This window comes from Spermophilus citellus, assembly GCF_964194105.1.
Source record: "Spermophilus citellus genome assembly, chromosome: 12".
Classification (NCBI taxonomy): Eukaryota; Metazoa; Chordata; class Mammalia; order Rodentia; family Sciuridae; genus Spermophilus; species Spermophilus citellus.
In genome coordinates this window covers 81,535,215-81,557,889 of record NC_138198.1, presented here as the reverse complement: position 1 = coordinate 81,557,889, position 22,675 = coordinate 81,535,215, and the positions used below count along the sequence as shown (strand labels likewise).

Sequence of the window (22,675 nt, the reverse complement as noted above, 5' to 3'; positions counted from 1 at the left end):
CATATAAATAAATAAAGAAAATAAAGGTCTGCCAACAACTAAAAAAATATTTTTAAAAAAGTCATAATGTGGGCTGGGGATGTGGCTCAAGCAGTAACTCGATCGCCTGGCATGTGCGAGGCGCTGGGTTCGATCCTCAACACCACATAAAAAAAATAAAATAAAGATGTTGTGTCCGCCGAAAAAACTGAAAAATAAATATTAAAAAATTCTTTCTCTCTCCTAAAAAAAAAGTCATAATGTTTTCTTTGAGGATCACTGCTCTAAATCACTGTGAAATTATTTCTAACAAACGTCCGGGTGTGGTAGTACACACTTGTAATTCCAGAAACTCTGAAGGCTGAGGCAGGAGGGAGGATTACAAGTTCAAGGCAGCCTCAGCAAGTTAGCAAGACACGGTTTCAAAAAACAAAACAAAACAAAACAACAGTATTGTGGATGCAGCTCAGTGGTAAAGCGCTCCTGGCTTCAATGTCCACTACCAAAAAAAAAAAAAATTATTCTAAAGAACTAAAACATTTTGGAATATGTTAAAGCAAAATTATGATTATAGGCTATTCCCCTAGATTTTCTGTTTTTTGCTAATTTTGTCAGTACCTAATTCTTTCCCAGGTAGTAAGCACTTGGTACTTTCAGTGTTGAATAATACAACTCCTTAAGCATGTGCTTACAAGCATAGTATGTTTTAGAAATAAGATAATGCAATTCTTGTGCATACTCTTAGCTTGCAGTTATTACACTAACAAAATACTGTCTTTGCTGCATTAATTTTTCTGGAATTCTTTGTGTATCTTCTAACAGTTAAATTGGCATGATAAAGAACATACAGATGCCAGGTGTGGTGATGCACACCTGTGATCATAGTGGCTGGGAAGGCTGAGGAAGGAGGATTCAGAGTTCAAAGCCAGCCTCAGCAACTTAGCAAGGCCCTAAGCAACTCAGCAAGACCCTGTCTCAAATTAAATACAAAAAAGGGCTGGGGATGTGGCTCAGTAGTTAAGTGCCCCTGAGTTCAATCCAGATTTTAAAAAGAAGAAGAACCTGCAGCTGTTTCTGTTTATTCCTTCATGGTAGGTTTTTTTTTTTTGGGGGGGGGGGAGGGTATTGAATACAAGGGGTGCTTTACCACTGAGCTATGCCTCCAACCCCCTGAACACCCCCCCACCTCCCCACCCCCGCTTTTTGAGACAAGGTCTTGTTAAATTGCTGAAGCTGGCCTTGAACTTGTGATCTTCCTGCCTCAGCCTCCCAAGTAGCTGGGATTATGGATGTTTGAGTCCACGCCCAGCTTGCATACTAATTTTTTTAAAATATTGGTCACTTTTCTTGTACAACCAATCTATAAGACCCTGTGTTCAATTTCTAGAACCCCCAACCCTGCAAAAAAAATTACCTTCAGAACAAACATCAATGTATTACTTTTACTGTATCTAATTAAACAAATGTTAAAATTTGAGTGCCAACTTTGTGCCCTGTTCTAGGCTATCTAGTTATTTGTTATTATGTATTTTAGGTATGATTGAGGTAGAAATGATCTTAATTATTGTTCTGAAATTCTTTTGTTCCAGGCACCGCCATATGTTTGTAAAACAAATTGATATGGATCATGTCATGAAGGTAGGAGATAAACTTTATGTAGTACTTTATTTACTCTTTTAACTACAAGAGAATATAAAATTTGTTTTTGTTTCTCAGGCTAAATCTATCAGAGAATTTGATAAGCGATTCACTTCTGTCATGTTTGGATACCGAACAATCGATGATTATTATACTGATGCCAGCCCAAATCGTAGATTGAATTCAGTAGGAATTCCAGTATTGTGCCTGAATTCTGTGGATGATGTTTTCTCACCAAGTCATGGTAAAATTAACATTTTTGTATCTATTTTTTCATGAATTAACTTTTTAAATATTGTTCTGTTTTAAAAAAATGTAATAACCCCAGGCACAGTTGCACATACCTGTAATCCCAGTGACTAGGGAAGTTGAGGCAGGAGGATCAAAAGTTTGAGGCCAGCCTCAGTAACTTAGCGAGAACCTGTCTCAAAATAAAAAATAAAAGGGCTGGGGATGTGGCTCAGTAGTAGAGCACTTCTCTGTACAATCCCTAGTGCCAGAGAAAAAATTAATAAATAAAATATTACTCATAATTATGTTTTCCACTGTGATTAAAAAAAATAACTAAATACTCACAATTTAGTATCTAAATGTCTCAGATCATGTCTTAAATGTTTTCAGAGTCCGTTATCTAGTCCAGGGACTCCAGAGCATCTCAGAACAAATTAGGACTCAGTATTTTCTTGTTCTCATTTTTATAACCTTTCCTTCTTATCAAATACACTGTTCTTTGGAAAGGTTATGTTACAATATCTTTGCCTCAGGAGAACATTGTCATGACTTGCCTTTTGTTCCTGATGTCCCTGTATAAAAGAATTTGAAGGTTATTTTCCCCTTTTAACCTGGAAGAGAACTTGACACTTAAGAAACATAGTGACCTTGAATATCTCAATGATGAGAGCAAATTTGGGCTAAAAGGTCATATTTGAAGTGAAAACAGTTTTAATTTCTCCCCTAGATACAGCAGAAAAGAAAACTAGTCCAGACTCAACTTTCCTGCTATCTTAATTCAGGAAATACGAAATTTGACAACATGAATACCTGTGCATGCACTTGCCTGTTGAAGCAGTATGATTAGAAGTAATGATTATTAGGGATGGGGTTGTAGCTCAGTGACAGAGTGCTTGCCTAGCATGTGTGAGGTACTGGGTTCCATCCTCAGCACCACATAAAAGTAATTAAATAAAATAAAGGTATTGTGTCCATCTGCAACTAAAAAATTTTAAAAAATAAAAAGGAGTAATTATATTAGCTCAAGGATCAATACGCTTGACTTCTGATTTTATCCTAATGAAATTTGACAAAGTATTTTGTGAAGTCTCCTCTCCTTACTTCCCCCCTAATTACTTTAAAAAACACTTTCCCCAAGTACTCCATTAAAAGCAATTACTATGGGCTAGGGATGCAGCTCAGTAAGTAGTAAAGCCCTGGGCAAGCATGCATGAGGTCCTAGGTTCAATCCTCAGCACCACACACACACACACACACACACAAAAAAAAAAAAAAAAAAAAGGAAATAAAATAAGAAAAATACACATTTATTCTGACTCTAAGCATTATATATTGTAAAAATTTCAGAAAATCCCAAATATATATGTATATTTTTATAAACTACCCATTATTATTTCTTTTTTTATGGATCTTTATTTATTTTATTTATTTATTTATACATGTTGCTGCTGAGCATCAAACCCAGTGCCTCACACGTGCTAGGCAAGCACTCTACCACTGTGCTACAATCCCAGTCCCCCATTATTTCTTTACAAGATCCCATTTAAGCACAGGTAGCTTTAGATAGCTGAAACGTTTGACCTTTGACCACAAATCAGAAACGGAAACTCTCAACTTTAATATTACTTGACTTACATAGTAATTGTTTAGCCTATTTTTGTTAATTAAGTAAGTCTAGTGTTTCGTCATCTATTTGCATACTTCATTGGCCCTACAGCCACAAAAATTTCCCAACATTTAACTTGACCCACAGGGTGAAGTTTAAACTCATTTCCAATTCTTTCCCAAGCTCTTAAAGTAGTCTTGCCACATTGAAATAGTAGACAATTGTCTGCAGTCTGAGAGAACAGGCAGCTATCATGTTTCACATGATTCAAATGTGGCACAGCCTTTTGTTTTTCTGATATGACTGTAACAGTCAGTGTTAGAAATTTCTGAGTATGGCTGTGGGTGTAGCTCAATGGTAGAATACATGCTTAGCATTCACAGGCCCTGAATTCAGTCCACAGGACCCAAAAAAAAAAAAAAAAAAAAAAAAAAATTTCCCACTGTGTGAACTCTGAGCATGGGAGAAAAATAAGTAAACTGTAATTCATATCCTTAAATTTTGTGTTCAGTTGATATTATATAACACATGTAAAATCTGTCATTGGTGGTGAATTATATTTAATATACCAACTATTTTTTGTATATTTTTTATTCTAATTTTTAAATATATATTCAACTATATTTTCAAAATACAGTTTTTATTTTTCTTGACTATAAATACAAATTCAGAGAAAGAAGAAAAATTAAAAATAATCACTGATGTTTCAGATATTTCAGTACCCAAAGATAAATACTATTACCATATGATAAAATGTTTTTCTCTCTTTTTTTCTGGAGGGTGTTATCTGTGTTTTTATTACATACATTATATTTACAACTTTGAATATTTCCTTACAACCACCAGTGGCCTCAGGAATCTAACTTCATATAAAGTTATCTAAAGTCATACATATGAATTCATAACTCTCACAAAAATGCTAAGATTATTTTCAATTTTTCAAAACAAGATTCAGCCTATACTTTTGTGTTATGATTAAATCTTAGGTTGATTTTTTTTCCCCAAAAATAGTGGTTTAGTACATGACTGTAAACATGAACTATTATAAGAATGTAGATGCGGGCTGGGGATGTGGCTCAAGCGGTAGCGCGCTTGCCTGGCATGCGTGCAGCCCGGGTTCGATCCTCAGCACCACATACCAACAAAGATGTTGTGTCCGCTGAGAACTAAAAAATAAATATTAAAAATTCTCTCTCTCTCTCTCTCTCTCCTCTCTCACTCTCTCTTTTAAAAAAAAAAGAATGTAGATGCTTGATATAATTAGATTCATTCCATTTAGCCATACTCATTGCAAATATTTTTTTAGATGGCATTTTGCTTTATATTGATAAGAAGGTTATGTTACAATATCTTTGAAAAAAACAGTAATGATTCTTTCTCTCTCTCTGTTTCCCTTTCTCTCCTTCCTCTCTCATACTGCCACCCGTGTTTTTTCTTCAAGCTATTCCAATAGAAACTGCTAAGCAAAACCCTAATGTTGCTTTGGTTCTTACTTCTTATGGAGGCCATATTGGTTTTCTGGAGGGAATCTGGCCAAGGCAATGCACTTACATGGATCGAGTCTTCAAGCAGTTTGTGCAGGCCATGGTTGAGCATGGACATGAACTCTCTAACATGTAGCTCTTTGTGTGCGTTATGTCTGAAAACCATTGTAAAGGCAACTCAGCTTTGTGCACAAATTTTAACTACTGTATATAAAGCAAACAAGCCAGCAGATGGGTGAAGAGGTCCAGAATGACATGCAAAAACTACTTTTTAGGAAAACAAAACAACTTTGTAGCAAGAAATTAAATATAGTTTAGATTATTACTTATGTAGATTTTATTTTTACTATGCCTTACCAAGTATGCCCTTAAATAAAGTAGTCCTTACCTACATGGAATTGCACTTAACCAAAACTATTGTGTAAAAAGATTTTAATTCCTCAGGGTTTTAATTTAGGCTAGTATTTTTTAGATTACTTATTTTAGGTGATTTAATGGTACTTTAATAACTGTTAAGAGATTTTGGTTATTTGAATGTAAGTTATAAGTTGGCACATTCCTAAGGGTATTTATACTTTAATGATGATAACATGAAAACTGAAATAAAATACAATGCGCTAAATCTTTTATGTATTTTTACTTTAAAAGGCAAAAGCAACAATGTTAGACTGACTTCTGTACATGTTCATTTACGCTGATAACATTAAATTAGCACTGATTTGTTTTATAATGATTATAATTTACATGCTTATTTTTAAAATAGTATATGTGCATACATATATATCATATTAAAATTAATTCTATCATTTTAAATTGTTTCTCTGTGAGTTTTTTAATAAAAAGGGCCCAGAAAGTAATTCCTAGAAAGTCATTTATGATAACTTTTAAGAAACATTAAAACTGTTTTGCTTCACTATTTCAAGAATATTGGTCTCACCTCATTTATAGCAATTAAGAAAACTTTGAGCTATAGGAAACCCAACAGGGCCTTAAGGAATAATAATATTTAATAGGGGATGGGACATGTGGCTCAGTGGTACAATGTGTGCTCAGCATGCACAAGGCCCTAGGTTTGGTCCCCAGCACATAAATATATTTAATTATCTTGCCATTAAGATATAACAAGAACCCTGTCTCTAAATAAAATACAAAATCGGGCACTGGGGGTGTGGCTCAGTGGTTGACCGCCCCTTAGTTCAATTCCTGGTACCAAAAAAAAAGATATAACAGGAAATCTCCTGGTTGGCAGAACAGGGCTGGTGCAGGGACTTACCAATGTCATCAGAGACTCAAGCTCTGTTACCACCCATCCTTAGCAGGATGGCTAGTTACCTCCTAGATGCAGTATAGCTGCAGCAGCTCTAGACATCACATTTGTGTTTAGAGAAGGAAAAAAGGGAAGGAATGGAGCCTAACACATCTATCTGCCCTTTTAGGAAAGTGAAAGCTTTCCCAGAAGTCTGGTACTTACATACATTAGAACTGTGTCACATGTCCACCCAGATTAAGTAGGAGACTAGGAATGCAAGTATGAAACTTTTCCAACTATAGTAGATGCAGGAAAGGAAGAAGGGATTGGCAGTGGTTGTTGGGCTAGCCAGTGAATAGTAACATCTTCCACACCTTTCAACATCCCTTCCCTCCTTTTTAACTTTTTTTATTTCAACCTGTTTAAAATACATATAATTTTGCTCCAGGTATTGCCTTAAGATAACCATGTATTAAGTATATGTGTGTGAGTACAAAATTATTTACTAAAAAATTAGAGTACTGATAATGTATTTGTAGATTCCCTCGATACTGTTCCTAAGAAGGTAGTGTTGATAATCCAGTGCTTTTCTTGTCTGTTCAGTATATATTATGATTCAATCATTTGGTTACATTCAGTCTGTATAGATAAGGTAGGGCAGATCCTGCTTTCAGAGTTGCCTTCTAGACTTTTGGGAAGAAAATCATGAGGGACATTCTTTTTCTGGGATTACAAACCCTCCAGACCATGGATACATGGTTTGTAGGAGTGAAAGGAAAGAAGCAAGAGTCCTAAAACCTTTATTTGAACCTCTGTTTCTAGTCAGTTCAAAAAAGCCTTGATCTTCTTTGTTATAGAAGCTATTAAATTCCTTCTTTTTTCCCCTGCAAGGGCAGAATCTCACCCTCTGGGACAGGAGTCCCCTGTTCTTCTCCTTTGCTAGCAAAACAATAAAACTTTTTTTTTCCTTTTTCTAAAAAAAAAAAAAATCCTCCTTTCACTTTAGTTTTGAGTTGATCTGCTTTCACTCACAACTCAGAGTCCTGCCCAGTATATTTAGGAATGATATATATGTGTCCAAATTGTACATAAATGGGAATGCTTAGTTGGGAGCCCTTGGAGGATGGAGTCTCACATATTTTATGCCCCAAAGCATTTACATAGTGCTTTGTGCATACAGCTAGCTAATTTAAAGATTTTAAGATGTGGATGGTGGCATACACCTATAATCCCAGCTACTCAGGTGGTCAAGGCTGGAGGATTACTTGAGCCCAGAAGTTGGAGAGCAACCTGGGCAATATAGCAAGACCCTGTTTCCCCAAAATGAAATGAATGAAAAAATAAAGAACAGTATGGGTTTTAAAGTATATATATTTCCTTGATGACTTAAATCATGTTTTTAAATTTTTATTGAGAGTGCTAGGTATTGAATGCAATACCTATCACATGCTAAGCAAGTACTCTACCACTGAGCTACGTCCTTAGCCTTTTTTGGTGAGACAAGGTCTTCCTAAATTGCCCAGACTGGTCTTGAACTTGCAACCTTCCTCAGTCTCTGGAGTAGCTGGGATCACAGGAGTGGACTACCATGCCTGGCTTTTAAAACTTCTTAAAAAAAAATTTTTTTTAGAGAATTTCAATTATACATAGTATTAGGGTTAATTTTAACATAATTTGATTTTAATACCCATTTGCCTCCTCCCCTTTCCCTTTCCTCCTCCTCCATAGTTCTCTCTACTCCCTCTGTTGATCTTCCTTTCCTACCTTTACTTATTTATTTGGCAAGAGGGATTGAACCCAGGGGTGCTTAGCCATTGAGCCACATCCCCAGCCCATTTTATTTTATTTTTTTATTTTGAGACAGTGTCTCACTAAGTTGCTTAGGTCCTCCTTAAGTTGCTGAGGACAGCTTTGAAATTGTGATCCTCCTGCCTCAACCTCCCCAGCTGCTGGAATTACAGGCATGCACCACTGCATCTGGAAGATATTGAGCATTTTTTAATATATTTCTTGGCCACTTGTGTTTCCTCTTTTGAGAAGTTTCTATCTAGTTCTTTGGCCTATTTATTAACTGGGTAATTTATTTTTCTTCTTTTTTTTTTTTTTTTTTTTGCATGAAGTCTTGAGTTCTTGATGTAGTTTGGATGTTAATACTCTGTCAGAGGAGTGACTGGCAGAGATTTTTTTCCCAATCTGTAGGCTCTCTCTTCACTCTCTCAATCGCTTCATTTCATGGGAAGAAGATTTTTACTTTGGCTTCCCATTTATTGATTCTTGGTTTTATTTCTTGAGTTTCAAGGGTCTTGTTGACAAAGTCAGTGCCTATACCTGTATAGTGAGTGGAGTGTTGACCCTATGTTTTCTTCTAATAGTTACTGGTTTCTGGTCTAATTCCTAAGTCTTTTGGGGGGAGGGGTACTGGGTATTGATCTCAGGGACACTCACCACTGAGCCACATCCCCATCCCTATTTTGTATTTTATTTAGAGACAGGGTCTCACTGAGTTGCTTAGCGCCTTGCTTTTGCTGCGACTGGCTTTGAACTTGCAATCTCCTGCTTCAGTCTCCAGAGCCACTGGGATTATATGCATGTGTTACCACACCTGGCCAACTCCTAAATCTTTAATCCATTTTGATTTGACCTTCGTGCAGGGTGAAAATAGGGATCTAATTTCACTCTTCCACATTTGGATATCCAGTTTTCCCAGCACCACTATAGTCAGCTTTATCACCTTACTATAGAATTTCTAGAAGAATTGTGAAGATTGAATGAGAGAATGGTTTTTAGCAGTAATTATTAACGTAGAAAACTAAGAGTGTGCTATAATTCTACACAACTGTCCTAAATTAGCCATTACCATTATTATGTACTCATTTAGATATGTTTCCACACAAATAAGATACCCATCCTCATGATTAATATTATTATTAATTGAGATGTTTGTAATCTCCCATCATTTCCCTATGACTGTAATCTACTTGAGGGAAGAGATTACAATTCATATATCTTTATAAACTTTATATCATATAGTTTCTGGCATGTAGCAGGTGGATAAACTATAACACATTCACATAAGGTAGCCCTTAAAAATACTGATTTATGAGACTATTTCATAATATTTAATTTTAAAAAATCAAATTCATATGCATATGAACCCATTTGTGTAAAACAAAAATACAAGTACACATACATATGGTTTTGTTTATAACAGGTTATGTTAGTTATAATAGATGAACATTTTTAAATATTGATTTTTTAACCTAGAGGACAAATTATTTCCCCCCAGCTGTCTCTTCACACAATAACAAGCTCTGAGAAAGAAAGGTTATGTGTTAATTATTTTTGCATCCCAATTAGTATATTGCATAGAACAGTGTATTCAAAATTAGCCGAGTAATAGTGGCTAAGTATGTAAATGTAACCTGTGAGCCAGCTATCCTATTTTGAAAACTTTATTGTAAGTTTATCCTAGAATATTTTTCTAGTTTTTCTCTCATGTTTCTGTTGGTTATTTATTTATTTTATTTTGGGGTACTAGGGATTGAACTCAGGGGCATTTGACCATTGAGCCATATCCCCAGCCCTATTTCGTATTTTATTTAGAGACAGAGTCTCAGTTGCTTAGCACCTCACTTTTGCTGAGGCTGGCTTTGAACTTGCCATCCTCCTGCCTCAGACTCATAAGTCACTGAGATTACAGGCGTGGGCCACTGCTCCTGGCTCCATTGTTTATTGTCATTATCAAATATTTATCCATGTCTTCTCTATACAGAACATCATATTGGATACTAGGGGTCCAAATAGATACAATGTTTTCCCTTTTTTTTCTTTACTCTCCTCCCTCTTTTCCCTTCCTTCCTTTATTCCTCCCCACCAACTTTTTTAATACCTTGAACTTAGTAAATAAAAAACACATACTTTATAGGACAATACTTAACTTTCACTATATGTAACATTCACTGTGCAATATACTCTATTTTCTAGCCCATCCTATACAAGTCTGGTCTATTATCTGTCCTATTTTCATTTACCAAATGAAAGTGAAAAAATGCAAAATTTTGTTAATTTTCAAATCTGGGGAATGGTTAAATAGGACCTATTACATTATTCTCTCTACTTTTTTACATGAAAAACATTACTTTAAAAAAAATTGCTCTAGGGCTGGGGCTATAGCTCAATGGCAGGGTGCTTCTTTAGCATGTGTGAAGCATTGGGTTCGATCCTTAGTACCATCTAAAAATGAAACAAAGGCATACTGTCCATCCATAACTACAAAAAATTAACTCTAAAATTTATTGATTGATTGAATTTGGTACTGAGGAATGAACTCTACCACTGAGCTCCATCCCCAACTCTATTTTTTTTGTTTTGAGACAGGGTCTTGCTAAATTACCCAGGCTGGTCTCAAACTTTAAATCCTCTTGCCTTAGCCTCTTGTGACTCTGGAATTATAGACCTGCACCTCTGCACTTGTTTTAAAATATACTTTTGAGACCCACCAATGAGTTGCAGTTTGTAAAACACTGGAATTCAACTAAAAACAACAACAAAAACAAACACACACTGGAATTCTAGAAACTCCTAGAAGTTAATCACTATTGCCTATGGCAGTTGTCACATTTAGTCATAATAGCTTTTTTTTTTTTTTTTTCCTGTAGTGGGCGGGTTAACCCAGAGATGTTATACCTCTCAACTACATCTCCATCTATGTTTTGGTTTTTCAGTTTTTATTTTGAGCCAAGGCATTGCTAAATTGCCAGGGCTGGCCTCAAACTTGTGATCATCCTGCCTCGGCCTCCCAAGTTGCTGGAATCACAGGCATGCACCACCATATCCAGCTTGTAATGTCAACCTTCATAGCAGATGCTAAGCTATTATGAGGACCAGAAACATGTCTTACTCTCCATTTATTCCCTAGGGCCAACATAATATTTGGTGCATATTAGGTTCTTAGTAAATGTTTGTTATTTTTAATAATATTGTACTTACTACTTAAAGATACTTGAAACTTGGGCCCTTAGGTAGAACCCTAGGTAGGACTTCAAGTTAGCAGTGCAGAGAGGAGGAAGGCATTTTTACAGCCTCTCTCTAGAACAGGACATCTGTTAAAGCAGTCTGTTTTCCCTGCAGACTTCAGTGTCAAAATGGTAATTTAAAAAATCTCACAGTTACTCTGAACCTAATATAGCACTGGTCACAAGGTAAGCACCCGGTTTTTTAGAACTTAATTTAGAGTCGATGAGGACAATTTGCAAGGTCAGGTGATAAAGAATACCTAGGAAATGTGCTATTTAAGCTCCAGTTCTCACTTAAAAGACAAGTATGTTGGCCCAATCCTTTTCTAAGAAAAAGCAAAAATACAGAATAAAAGCTAATGTTCCTTTTCTTACAATAGCATAGTGGTATCAGCATTGATAAATACTCAATGCAGTAAAAATTTAATTTGTTTTTATTATTTTGCTTTTAAGTTCTATTTTGAAGTAAAGAGAGTAATATTTCTGTATTCATGTGCTTTGTGCTGAATACAAAACAATGTTTTCTGCTTTTGTCATGCATGTTATAAAGATGTAAATGCTCAATTGTACTATTTGTCCCTATTCCCAATATTGCACCTTGGAGATACTTTCTCTGGCTCTCTCCTTTAATCATCTAAATATAGAAATTACTTTGAAAACTGTTACACTAAAAAAAAAAAAGTAAGGAAAGGCAAGGATTTGATAAGAACAATTTACCTCTCTGAGTATTTTATTTATTGTGGTACTGGGGAGTGAACCCTGTCATCCTCTTCTGCTGAACTACATTTCAACCCTTTTTTTTCTTTTTTCCTTTGGTACTGGGGATTTAACTCAGGGGCATTTGACCACCGAGCCACATCCCCAGCGCTATTTTGTATTTTATATAGAGACAGGGTCTCACTGAGTTGCTTAGTGCCTCACTTTTTTTTTAAATTTTTTTTTTTTTTGAGAGAGAGAATTTTAATATTTATTTTTTAGTTTTCGGCGGACACAACATCTTTGTTTGTATGTGGTGCTGAGGATCGAACCCGGGCTGCATGCATGCCAGGCGAGCGCGCTACCGCTTGAGCCACATCCCCAGCCCTTAGTGCCTCATTTTTGCTGAGGCTAGCTTTGAACTTACCTCCTGCCTCAGCCTCCCAAGCCTCTGGGATTACAGGCATGCACTACTGTGCCCGGCTGCTTATTTTTATTTTTGCAAAACCCATGGGCACTCTACCACTGAAAGCTATATCTCCAGTCCTTTTTTGTTGTCCTTACTGGTCTCAAATTTGCAATCCTCCTGTCTTAGCCTCCCAAACCATTGAAATTAAAGGTATGCATCAGGGCTGGGGCTGAGGCTCAGTGGTAGAGCGCTCGCCTAGCATGTGTGAGGCCCTGGGTATGATCCTCAGCACCACATACAAAGAATAAGTAAATAAAATAAAGGCATTGTGTCCAACTACACCTAAAAAATAAATATTAAAAATAAAAGGCATGCACCACTGTACCTTGCCTAGGTATCTTTTTAAAAGAAAGATCATCAATAAAATTAAAAAAGAAAGAGATACTTTAAAGTGAATTTTTTAAAGGAAAGAATCATATAGATCAAATAAGGAAGACTTCTTTTCACTGTCAGTTAAGATCATGGTATTAATTTATTAATTGGTATTAATGTATTACTAGACAATTTGTATATTTGTGCCTTCTACAGAGTTATTCTACCCTAACCCACTGTGAGTTAAACACTGATACCCAAATCTCATAAGCAGTACAGTAATCATATCCTATAACTACTTTGTTGATCATATTATCAAGGAGTCAGTATCAGTTGGTTTATCAGTTGACACGCTAGCAGTATATTAACAGATTTGGATGATCACAGAAGGGTATTATTTTCTGTTTTTGACACGCTAGCAATTATTAACAGATTTGGATGATTACAGAAGGGTATTATTCTGTGTTTTCAACTATCAACCTATCAGTTGGTATCCATAAAATTTCAATATTCCATTTATCTGCTTTACCTAAGGGCCAGACAAGCATTTCATATTTTTTCTCTATTTTTCCAAAGTCAAAGTGAGGTATGCATAGCACTTAACTTCCTAAACGTTGGATGTAGTTTATTTCTTCTAACCCATACGAAAGTATTTCAGTATGGCCAAAGAGACACTTTGAGAAACATGATTCAGAATGAGCTATCATATATATCTTCACATTTCTAATTTTGGACTAAGCAGAAAGACAAAAACTAGTCAACAAGCACCATTTGGCACTATTGATATGTACAGTGTAAAAATGCTATATTCTCCTGGCTCTCTATCATCATGGTTTTCATTAGCACTTACTGGAGAGAAAGAAATCACCACGGAATAAGGGGGTGGCAGACAGGTTCTCTGATTCATAAGCTCACAAATATTTTTTTAATTTTGGTATACTGCAAATCATGTTTTACTAAAATTGAACAGAGTATATGGAACACATTTGCTGAACCAAAGGTAAACTATGAAATAAAAGGGAATTAGATTCCACCTGGAATGTTAGAACATTTTGCAGTTATCTATTTTGATCTGATCAGGAAGCATCTGACAAAAATAAAAGGCTGGCTTTTAGACTCTCCAACTCCCAAAGCTCAAGTTAAAAGCATTATAACGTGATGTGAAATAAATTTGTAATTTTCATTCATATTAAGCTTTTCTTTTTCCCACCATAGAATTTCCTCTCCATTTCCCCTTTACTCCAAGTTCAAATGTTTAACAACACCCAGTTTCTCCACAGGTAAAGACAACAATGCCATTCTGTTATATATGTGAACTTAGAGGACCCTTCAGAATGGATCAGTGAGCTATTATGATTCCCAAGTTTCTGTCCCTTCCTCTAGGTCTTCCAAAGAAAACTCAGAGTAGCTGAATATACCAGTATTAATTACTGTAATAATAGGAAGTTTCAGAGTTTAGAATCTGGGTTTAGCTGACTTACAGGTGAGACCGGGACAGAGCATGGTGGGGCAAGCTTGTAATCTCAGTTATTCAAAAGGTTGAGGCAGAAGGATCAGAAGTTCAAGGTCAGCCTGGACAATTAGGGAGGCATCTTAAAAGAAAAGGAAAGGAAAAAAGGCTGGACTTAGCTTAGTGGTAAAGCACCCCAAGTGGTAAAGTCAATCTTCATTACTTCCCCGCAAAAAAGAAAGGGTGATAGTTAAAACGGCCATTCATCAGCCATTTTAGATGGAGCAGCTGTTTTGGAGCTAGGGTTCCCGTGGTTCTATAACTCCTAACTCTACATCATGGCTAAATATGCATTAAAAAAATCCATCAACATTGAAAAGTAATTACTAGATTCAATCTATTAGAATATCACACATTAGTTTTTCTCTGAACAATAAGGTTAAGGCAGGAGGATCACAAGTTTGAAGTCAACCTGGGTAATTTATTCTGTCACAAAATAAATAGTGAAAAGGGCTAAGGATATGAGGTGCTCATTGTACTAGGGCACCTCAGAGGGTTCAAGCCCCAGAACTGAAAAAAAATATTATTACTATTACTATGATTAAGATGTTAATATTCTCTAAATTAATACTTATTAGATTTGCTTTTGTGGGTTCAGTTAAAAGGGATTTTTTTGGGGGGGAGATTTATAATAATAGCTAATATCTATTGAACTCTCACTGTCCTGCTAAGGCTTAGCAAAAATTTGGGATCCTGGCTCGTGAAAAAAGATGCACAGTTGAGATAGTGGCCAGGCTTTCTTCAGAGGCAGCAGCAAGTCCTCCTGACCCCCAAGTCTTCCCAAAGGCCTTTTTTTTTCTATTTCAAAAATAGCATTTTATGGGGGCTGGGGTTGTGACTCAGAGGTAGAGCACTCGCCTAGCATGCATGACGCACTGGGTTCGATCCTCAGCACCACATAAAAATAAAATAAAGGTATTGTGTCCACCTGCAACTAAAAAATAAATATTTTAAAAAATAGCATTTTATTTACAAAGGATAATACACATAGGCATTTGGTCTTCAGTTTGATAAATTGACCTATTTTTAAAATAAAGACTCCATAAAATTCAGAGATGCACATTTTTTAATCTTTTTTTTTAATATTTTTTCAGTTGTAGATGGATACAATATCTTTATTTTTATGTGGTGCTGAAGATCAAACCCAGTGCCTCGCATGTGCAAGGCAAACGCTCTACCACTGAACTACAGCTTCAGCCTCACATTTTTTGATCTTCAAGCAGTAAGTTGAAGTGTTTGTAAGGTTAGAGGAAATTCAGAGGCCTAACAGAAATAGGAGTAATTATTAAATTTACCTTCAAGATATATTTTAAACTATGTCTACATGGAAGTAAATGTAATCTAGCAAGGGTCTCAATATCAAATGTGTTTCTTTTTAGGTTATATATGTTGAAATATTGAATTTACAATGTATATGTGTGAACTCTGGGGAAGCTAAGCACCATGAGACTCTTTCCCTGTGTGAATCACCTCCCTATAAACCTGCAGGCCTGTTAAAGAGGAGCCCTCAGACTGAACCCAGATGGTTGCCCTTGGTCCTGTAACCATGCTCCACAGGCCTTTTTTATGTGCAGACCAAAGAAGGCACAATGCCAACAGAATATATAAATGAGCGCAGGCTCACAAGCAGTATTTATGACCTCAAGTACATAGGCTAAATCAGAGTGTTTATGACCTTGATTACATACTAAAAACATAGCTGACTAGAAGTCTTGGTGAGGGAGTATAACTATAGCCATCTTGGGTCTGCCCTATGCTCACCTTATGTCCAATAACATTCAAAGTGCTTTAAGTGTATTTATTATTTTAAGTCTCTCAACACACCTTTCATGTTTGATGGATGAGGAAGCTGAGATAGAACATTTAAGTAGCTTGTATAAGGTCATACAAAGAATGAAGGGCAGAACTAGTATTTGAAATTAGGGCATGGTGCCAGGGCTCCCATTTTAAACCACTATATTACACTGTATAAGAAGCTGTAAAGAATATAATAAAAACAATTTCATGAGGCTGGGTTGTAGTTCAGTGGTAGAGCGCTAGCCTAGCATGGCACTGAGTTCGATTCTCAGCACCACATATCAATAAATAAAATAAAGGTCCATCAACAACTAAAAAAAATTTAAAAAAAATCTCATGACAGCTATGAAGTATTCTTCCCAAAGAAATGAAACTTGAGGGGGCTGGGGTTGTGGCTCAGGGGTAGAGCGCTCGCCTACCATGTGTTGGGCACTGGGCTCGATCCTCAGCACCACATAAAAATAAAATAAAGATATTGTGTTCACCTATAACTAAAAAATAAATATTTTTTTAAAAAACAGAAATGAAACTTGAAGCATATCAATCCTATTACTTCAATCCTCCAGTTTATAAGAAATTCATGGGCTGGAAATAGCGGTGCATGCCTGTAAGCTGTGATTTGGGAAGCTGAGGCAGGAGAATAGAGGAGAATTGCAAGTTTGAGGCCAGCCTCAGAAATTTAGTGAGGCCCTAAGCAACTTAGTGAGATCCTGTCTCAAAATTAAAAGGGGCTGTTAATGTAGCTTAGTGGTAAAGTGCCCATAATTCAATCCGCAGTACCAAAAAAAAAAAAAATTCATGGGACAAAGAAGCATGTTAAAAGATTACGTAGTTAGGGCTAGGGGTATATCTCCTTGGTTTTTCCCTGGGAGACCATATTACAAGGGTCTCCAAAAAAATGTATTGATTTCCTTTAATCTACCATCATATTCAGATTTGTATTAGCCAAATCCCTCAGATGATGTACACTATTTCTAAAAATATAAACAAAAAATAATTACCAAATAGTTTAATTGCACAGTTAAGGGGAAGTACCCAATTAAAAAAAGAAAGAAAGCCAGTCTTCTCACTCAAATCTTTTTTTTTTTTTGTGGGGGCCAGGATGGGTACTGGGGATTGAACTCAGGGGCACTCAACCACTGAGCCACATCTCCAGCCATATTTTGTATTTTATTTAGAGACAGGGTCTCACTGAGTTGCTTAGCACCTGGCTTTTGCTGAGGCTGGCTTTGAACTTGCAATCCGCCTGCTTCAGCCTCCTGAGCTGCTGGATTTACAGGGGTGTGCCACTGCACCCGGCTTTTTTATTTTTATTTTTAACTAGAGATTGAGCGTAGGGTTGCTTAATCACTGAACCACATCCCCCCACTTTTAAATATTTTATTTACAGATGGGGACTTGCTAAGTTGCTTAGGGCCTCACTAAGTTGCTGTGGGTGGCTTTGAACTTGTGATCCTATTTCCTCTGCCTCCTGAGCCACTGGGATTACAGATATGAGCCACCACACCAGGCTGTCACTCAAATCTTAAAACTTCAGAATAGAAACCAGATTCAGATCATAAGGAGATATGGATCAGCTTCTGACAAGGAAAAGACACGGAAGTTACTTGTTTAATTGGAAACATCCTGCTGAAAACTGTTATCTTCAGTGAAAGTGCAAAATTTCATCCCTGATTTAGAAAGCTTTTATTGGGAAGAAAATAACTATGGATCAAAACAAAGGAGACTGAAGCTCTGGTCTTGGAAGTTTTTGTCAGTTGTCTTTCCATGTTTCACTTTGGCTTTTAGAATTAAAATCTTTCCTTGTTGTAGAGAGCAGTTGCCTTCATTTTTTCAGATGCAATAAACTAACCCAAGAGGTTCCCTAGTGGGGGAAGACTCAGGGACAGCTCTGTCTTCAGACAGCCAACTCTGTCTCTGTGAAGGCTGTTCATTAGTAAACACAGGCCAATTGTGGCCTTAGCTGCCTTGCAGTTGCTCTCCTCTAGGACCTTGGGCTCCCCCGCAGCCAGTGGACAAGGGCCAATTACTATGAGCCTCTAGTAGTGATCTGTTACAAGAGCTGATAGGGAGGTTGTTTCAAGAGCAGATAGCTCATTAGAACCCTATTTCGGTCATTGAGATATTGGTATGTCTCACCTCTTAAGAACAGTATGACGTAGTGTGGTGTGTTTCTTCACTAGTCGAGCTAGGGTAGATTCAGGTAAAAATCTCACTGGTATCTAATTTTCCTAAATCTCACTTTGATTAGATGAAAATGAAGTCTTAATTATAGTAATTTTAATATAAGATTGTCATGTTTTAACATGCAGCAAAATTTTTTGAAGTAAAAAGGATTTGGTGGGGGGGGGAATAGAAGTTCATTGGAGTAGACAAAGGGGAAGGAAGGAAAGGAGAATGATGGGAATAGGAAAGATGGTAGAATGAATCGGACAGAACTTTCTTATGTTCATATATGAGTACACGACCAGTGAACTCCTCATTATGTACAACTGCAAGAATGGGATCCTAATTAGAATAAATTATACTCCATGTATATATAATATGTCAAAATAACTCTACTGTCATATATATCTAAAAAGAGAAAATAAAAAATTCCCAAACTCAGAAAGTTTAGGGCTGGGGAAGTGCCCAGTGGTAGAGCACTTGCCTAGCATGCACGAGACCCTAGGCTAAATCCCAAGCAGTGAAGGGAAAAAAAGAAAGAAAAGAAGTTTTAGAAGGTAAATTGTTTTAACTTTGTCTCTTTATTCAATAATTTGGTACAAGTGGGATGTGGTGGTGTACACCTGTAATCCCAACTACTCAGGAGGCTGAGACAGGAAAACTGCAAGTTCAAAGTCAGCCTGGGGAATTTAACAAGATCCTGTCTCAAAATGAAAAAGGGCCAGGGATGTGGCTCAGTAGTAGAGCCCCCCTGGTTCAATCCCCAATACCTCAAAATCAACCAACCAACCAACCAACCAACCAAAAGAAAACCAATAATTTGTTCTAAAATGAATATTGCATTTCCTATTTTTAGAGCAACCAAGGATAAAAATATTATCTGAATGTCAAATAATAACAAGTGTTGATGCAAATATAGAAATGGGAACCTTTGTATATTACTGGTGGGAAGGTAAAATGGTACAGTTACTTTGGAGAAGTCTAGAAGTTGCAGGAAGTATTAAATATAGAGTTACTATATATTCAGGAACTCCACTTTAAGGTGTATTTTTTAGGGGGGCAGGGCAGTATCTCACTATGTTGATCAGGCTAGCCTCAAACTCCTGATCTTGAATGATTCTCCACCTAAACCTAGATGGATGATGGAACTACAGTAGGTATACATTCAAAAGAATTATATGTATCAAAACAACAGTAACATGCACATGCATGTTAAAAGCAACATTATTCACAAAAGCCAAAATGTGGAAACAATTCAAATGCCCCTTAACTGAGGAATGGATAAAATATACACTTACAAAATGAGTAAATTTGACATATGTGGTGGTGTGCACCTGTAGTCCTAGCTACTCAGGAGACTGAGGTAGGAGGATGGCTTATACTGAGGGGCTTGGGGCCAACCTGGGCAACAGAGCAAAATCCATGTCAAAAAAGAAATAAGAAAAAGAAAAAGAAAAAGATGAATTGTATGGCACAGTAAAGCTGTCAAAGAATAATATCTAAGTGACAAATAAATTTTTAAGGCAACTTTTTTTTAAAAAATACCTTTATTTTATTTGTTCTTATTTTTATGTGGTGCCGGGGATCAACCCCAGTGCTTCATGCATGCTAGGCAAGTGCTCTACCACTGAGCCACAACCCCAGCCCCAACAAAGAAAATTTTAAATACATTTAAAATTTTTTAAATTAATTTCAAAAAATATGGCTTAAAATCTGAGGGGAGAAAAGCTAATTACTTATAATTACTTAGAATTAGCTCTTCTGCCATACTTGTATTAAACTCCATACCGTCAACTGGTTCAATTTCCAAATGCAACAAATTTATCTTAAGGTATTCGGTAGAAACAAATATTTAAAAGTTTACATTATAGGCTTGCGCAGTCTCGCATGCCTGTAATCCCAGCAGCTCAGGAGGCTGAGGCAGGAGGACCCTAGGAGTTCAAAGTTAGCCTCAGCAATTTAGCAAGACCCTAAGCAACTCAGTGAGAATCTGTCTCTAATAAAATACAAAAAGGGGCTGGGGATGTGACTCAGTAGTTAAATGCCCCTGGGTTCAGTTCCTGGTACCAAAAAAAAAAAAAAAAGTCTCTATGGATAAGACTGTTATTCATCCATGTATCTACAGTAGATCTTTTTCAAGTAAATGACATACATTCTTCAGAAATGTGACTCCCAATATTTAACAAAAAAATAGCTACATTTGAAAAGGATGTGGAGAAAAAGTAATACTTTTACACTGTTCCTGGGAATGGAAATCAGTATGGGGTTTCCTCAAAAGACTAGGCATGGAACCACCATCTGACCCAACTATACCACTTTTCAGTATTTATCCTGAAGAATTAAAGTCAGTATACTGCAGTGATACATCCATACTCATATTTACAGTAGCACAATTCACAATAGCCAAACTATGAAACTAGCCTAGATGTCCATCAATGGATGAATGGATAAAGAAATTGTGTTATATGTAACACAAAGGAGTTTTATTCAACCATAAAGAAAAATGAAATTATGTCATTTGTAGGAAAATGGATGAAACTAGAGACCATCATGTTACACGAAATAAGCCAAACTCAGAAGCTCAAGGGTTGTTTGTTTTCTCTCATATGCATAAACTAGAGTGGAAACAGGAAAAGAGAGATGGGGGCGGATCTCATGACAATCAAAGGGAGATCAGTAGAAAAAGGGACTAAGGGGAAGAAGCGGGGAGGGAGTGCTGGGGAGAGGTACTAGCCAAATTATATTGTGTGCATGAGAGAATATGTAACAACGCCATCAGTATGTATGATTATAATGCACCAATAAAAAATGTGTGTTGGGGGGAAACAGCCACATTCAAAAACAACTTCCAGGGCTGGGGATGTGGCTCGGGCGGTGGCGCGCTCGCCTGGCATGCGTGCGGCCCGGGTTCGATCCTCAGCACCACATACCAACAAAGATGTGTCTGCCGAGAACTAAAAAATAAATATTAAAAATTCTCTCTCTCTCTCTCTCTCTCTCTCTCTCTCTCTCTCTCTCTCCCCCCTCTCTCACTCTCTCTTTAAAAAAAATAAAATAAAATAAAAAACAACTTCCAAGTTTTATATAGGAGTATTTTCTTCTTTGTCTTTGTGTGTTTCAACAGACAGGTAAATACAGATCTTAGTATTACTACAACTTAACAAAAGTTAAGTAAAAGTTATCTTTTTTTTCCCCCTTTCTATTGTTAAAACAGGAAGCCACAGTAGCAGAGCTCATAAAACATTGGCTCAAGAAGAATTAAGAGAGCTGGGGTTGTGGCTCAGTGGTAGAGCGCTTGCCTCACATGTGTGAGGCACTGGGTTCCACACTAAGCACTGCATAAAAATAAAACAAAGGCGTTGTGTCCATCTACAACTAAAAATAAATAAATAATAAAAGAGAATTAAGTGGTGGCACACCCAACCTCAGGAGGTAGGAGGATCCAGAGTTCAAAGTCAGTCTCCACAAAAGCAGGACACTAAGAAATTCAGTAAGAACTTGTCTCTAAATAAAGTACCAAATAGGGCTTGGGCTGTGGCTCAGTGGTTCCCTGAGTTCAATCCCTGGTACCCATCCCCCCGTCCCCCCCCCCCAGCAAAAAAAAAAAAAAAAAAAGAAAGAAAGAAAGAGGGGTGGTTATTTAGGTTGTTCAAGGAAAGTGTATATCTCAAGGAAATTTGGTCCATGAAAGTAAAGAATTGAGTTGGCCAGAAAGGAACTCCAAATAAAAATAATTCAGCTGGGCAATGTGGCGCCTGCCTGTAATTCCAGCAGCTCGGGGCTGAGGCAGGAGGATTGCAAGTTGAAAGCTAGTCTCCACAAAAGAGAGATTGCTAAGCAACTCAGTGAGACCCTGTCTCCAAATAAAATACAAAATAGGGCTGAGGATGTGGCTCAGTGGTTGAGTGCCTCTGAGTTTAATCCCTGGTACCAAAATAATAATAACAACAACATTTTTTTTTTAAGGACTAGGGGTGTGGCTCAGTGGTACAGGGTGATTAAACTTTTGTCAACATTTACCCCTTGAATTTTCTGGAATAGAATTCTGAATGAAAGTGCAATGTGTGTGTGTGTGTGGGGGGGGAATCTAAAGTTTTTGTGATAACTTGACCAATTGCTAGAAAAAATTAACTTCCTATGAGCCTGCCTTAAATGGTCTTCTACCTTCCATAGCACCAAGCATTAATAAATAAACTACTGTTGAGGCTGGGGGTGTACTTAGTGGTAGAGCACTTGACTTAGCATGTTCAAGGCCCTAGCACCACTTAAAAAACAAAACAACAAAACCTACTCTTGATAGATCAAAAATGAAATTTGGGGGCTGGGGATGTGGCTCAAGCGGTAGCGGGGCTCACCTGGCATGCATGCGGCCCGGGTTCGATCCTCAGCACCACATACAAAAACAAAGATGTTGTGTCCGCCAATAACTAAAAAAAATAAGTATTTAAAAAAAATGAAATTTGGTGCATGTCTATAATCTCCAGTGACTTCAGAGGCTGAGGCAGGAAGCAGGAGAATCAAAA

The 22,675-nt window shown here is 36.9% G+C and overlaps 1 protein-coding gene and 1 pseudogene across 11 annotated transcripts in view; both read left to right on the top strand.

The window, feature by feature from the left end:
* The window catches only part of ABHD3 (abhydrolase domain containing 3, phospholipase), a 61,269-nt gene extending 45,930 nt beyond the window's left edge, over positions 1-15,339 (top strand). For 2 of the 10 annotated variants that reach the window (XM_081263590.1, XM_081263597.1), the window contains 3 exons: positions 1,569-1,617; positions 1,696-1,861; positions 4,896-5,662. In XM_081263590.1, the coding sequence (XP_081119716.1) occupies positions 1,569-1,617; positions 1,696-1,861; positions 4,896-5,074 (394 nt within the window). In that variant the 3' untranslated portion in view covers positions 5,075-5,662. Of the gene's footprint in view, positions 1-1,568; positions 1,618-1,695; positions 1,862-2,575; positions 2,641-4,895; positions 5,691-15,283 lie in introns of those variants that run through there. The other 8 variants (XM_081263595.1, XM_081263591.1, XM_081263598.1 and 5 more) reach the window with 8 other exon arrangements.
* Positions 1-22,675, top strand: part of LOC308631989 (large ribosomal subunit protein uL23-like) — a 491,218-nt pseudogene that overhangs the window by 62,319 nt on the left and 406,224 nt on the right. The gene's annotated exons all lie outside the window — the stretch shown is intronic.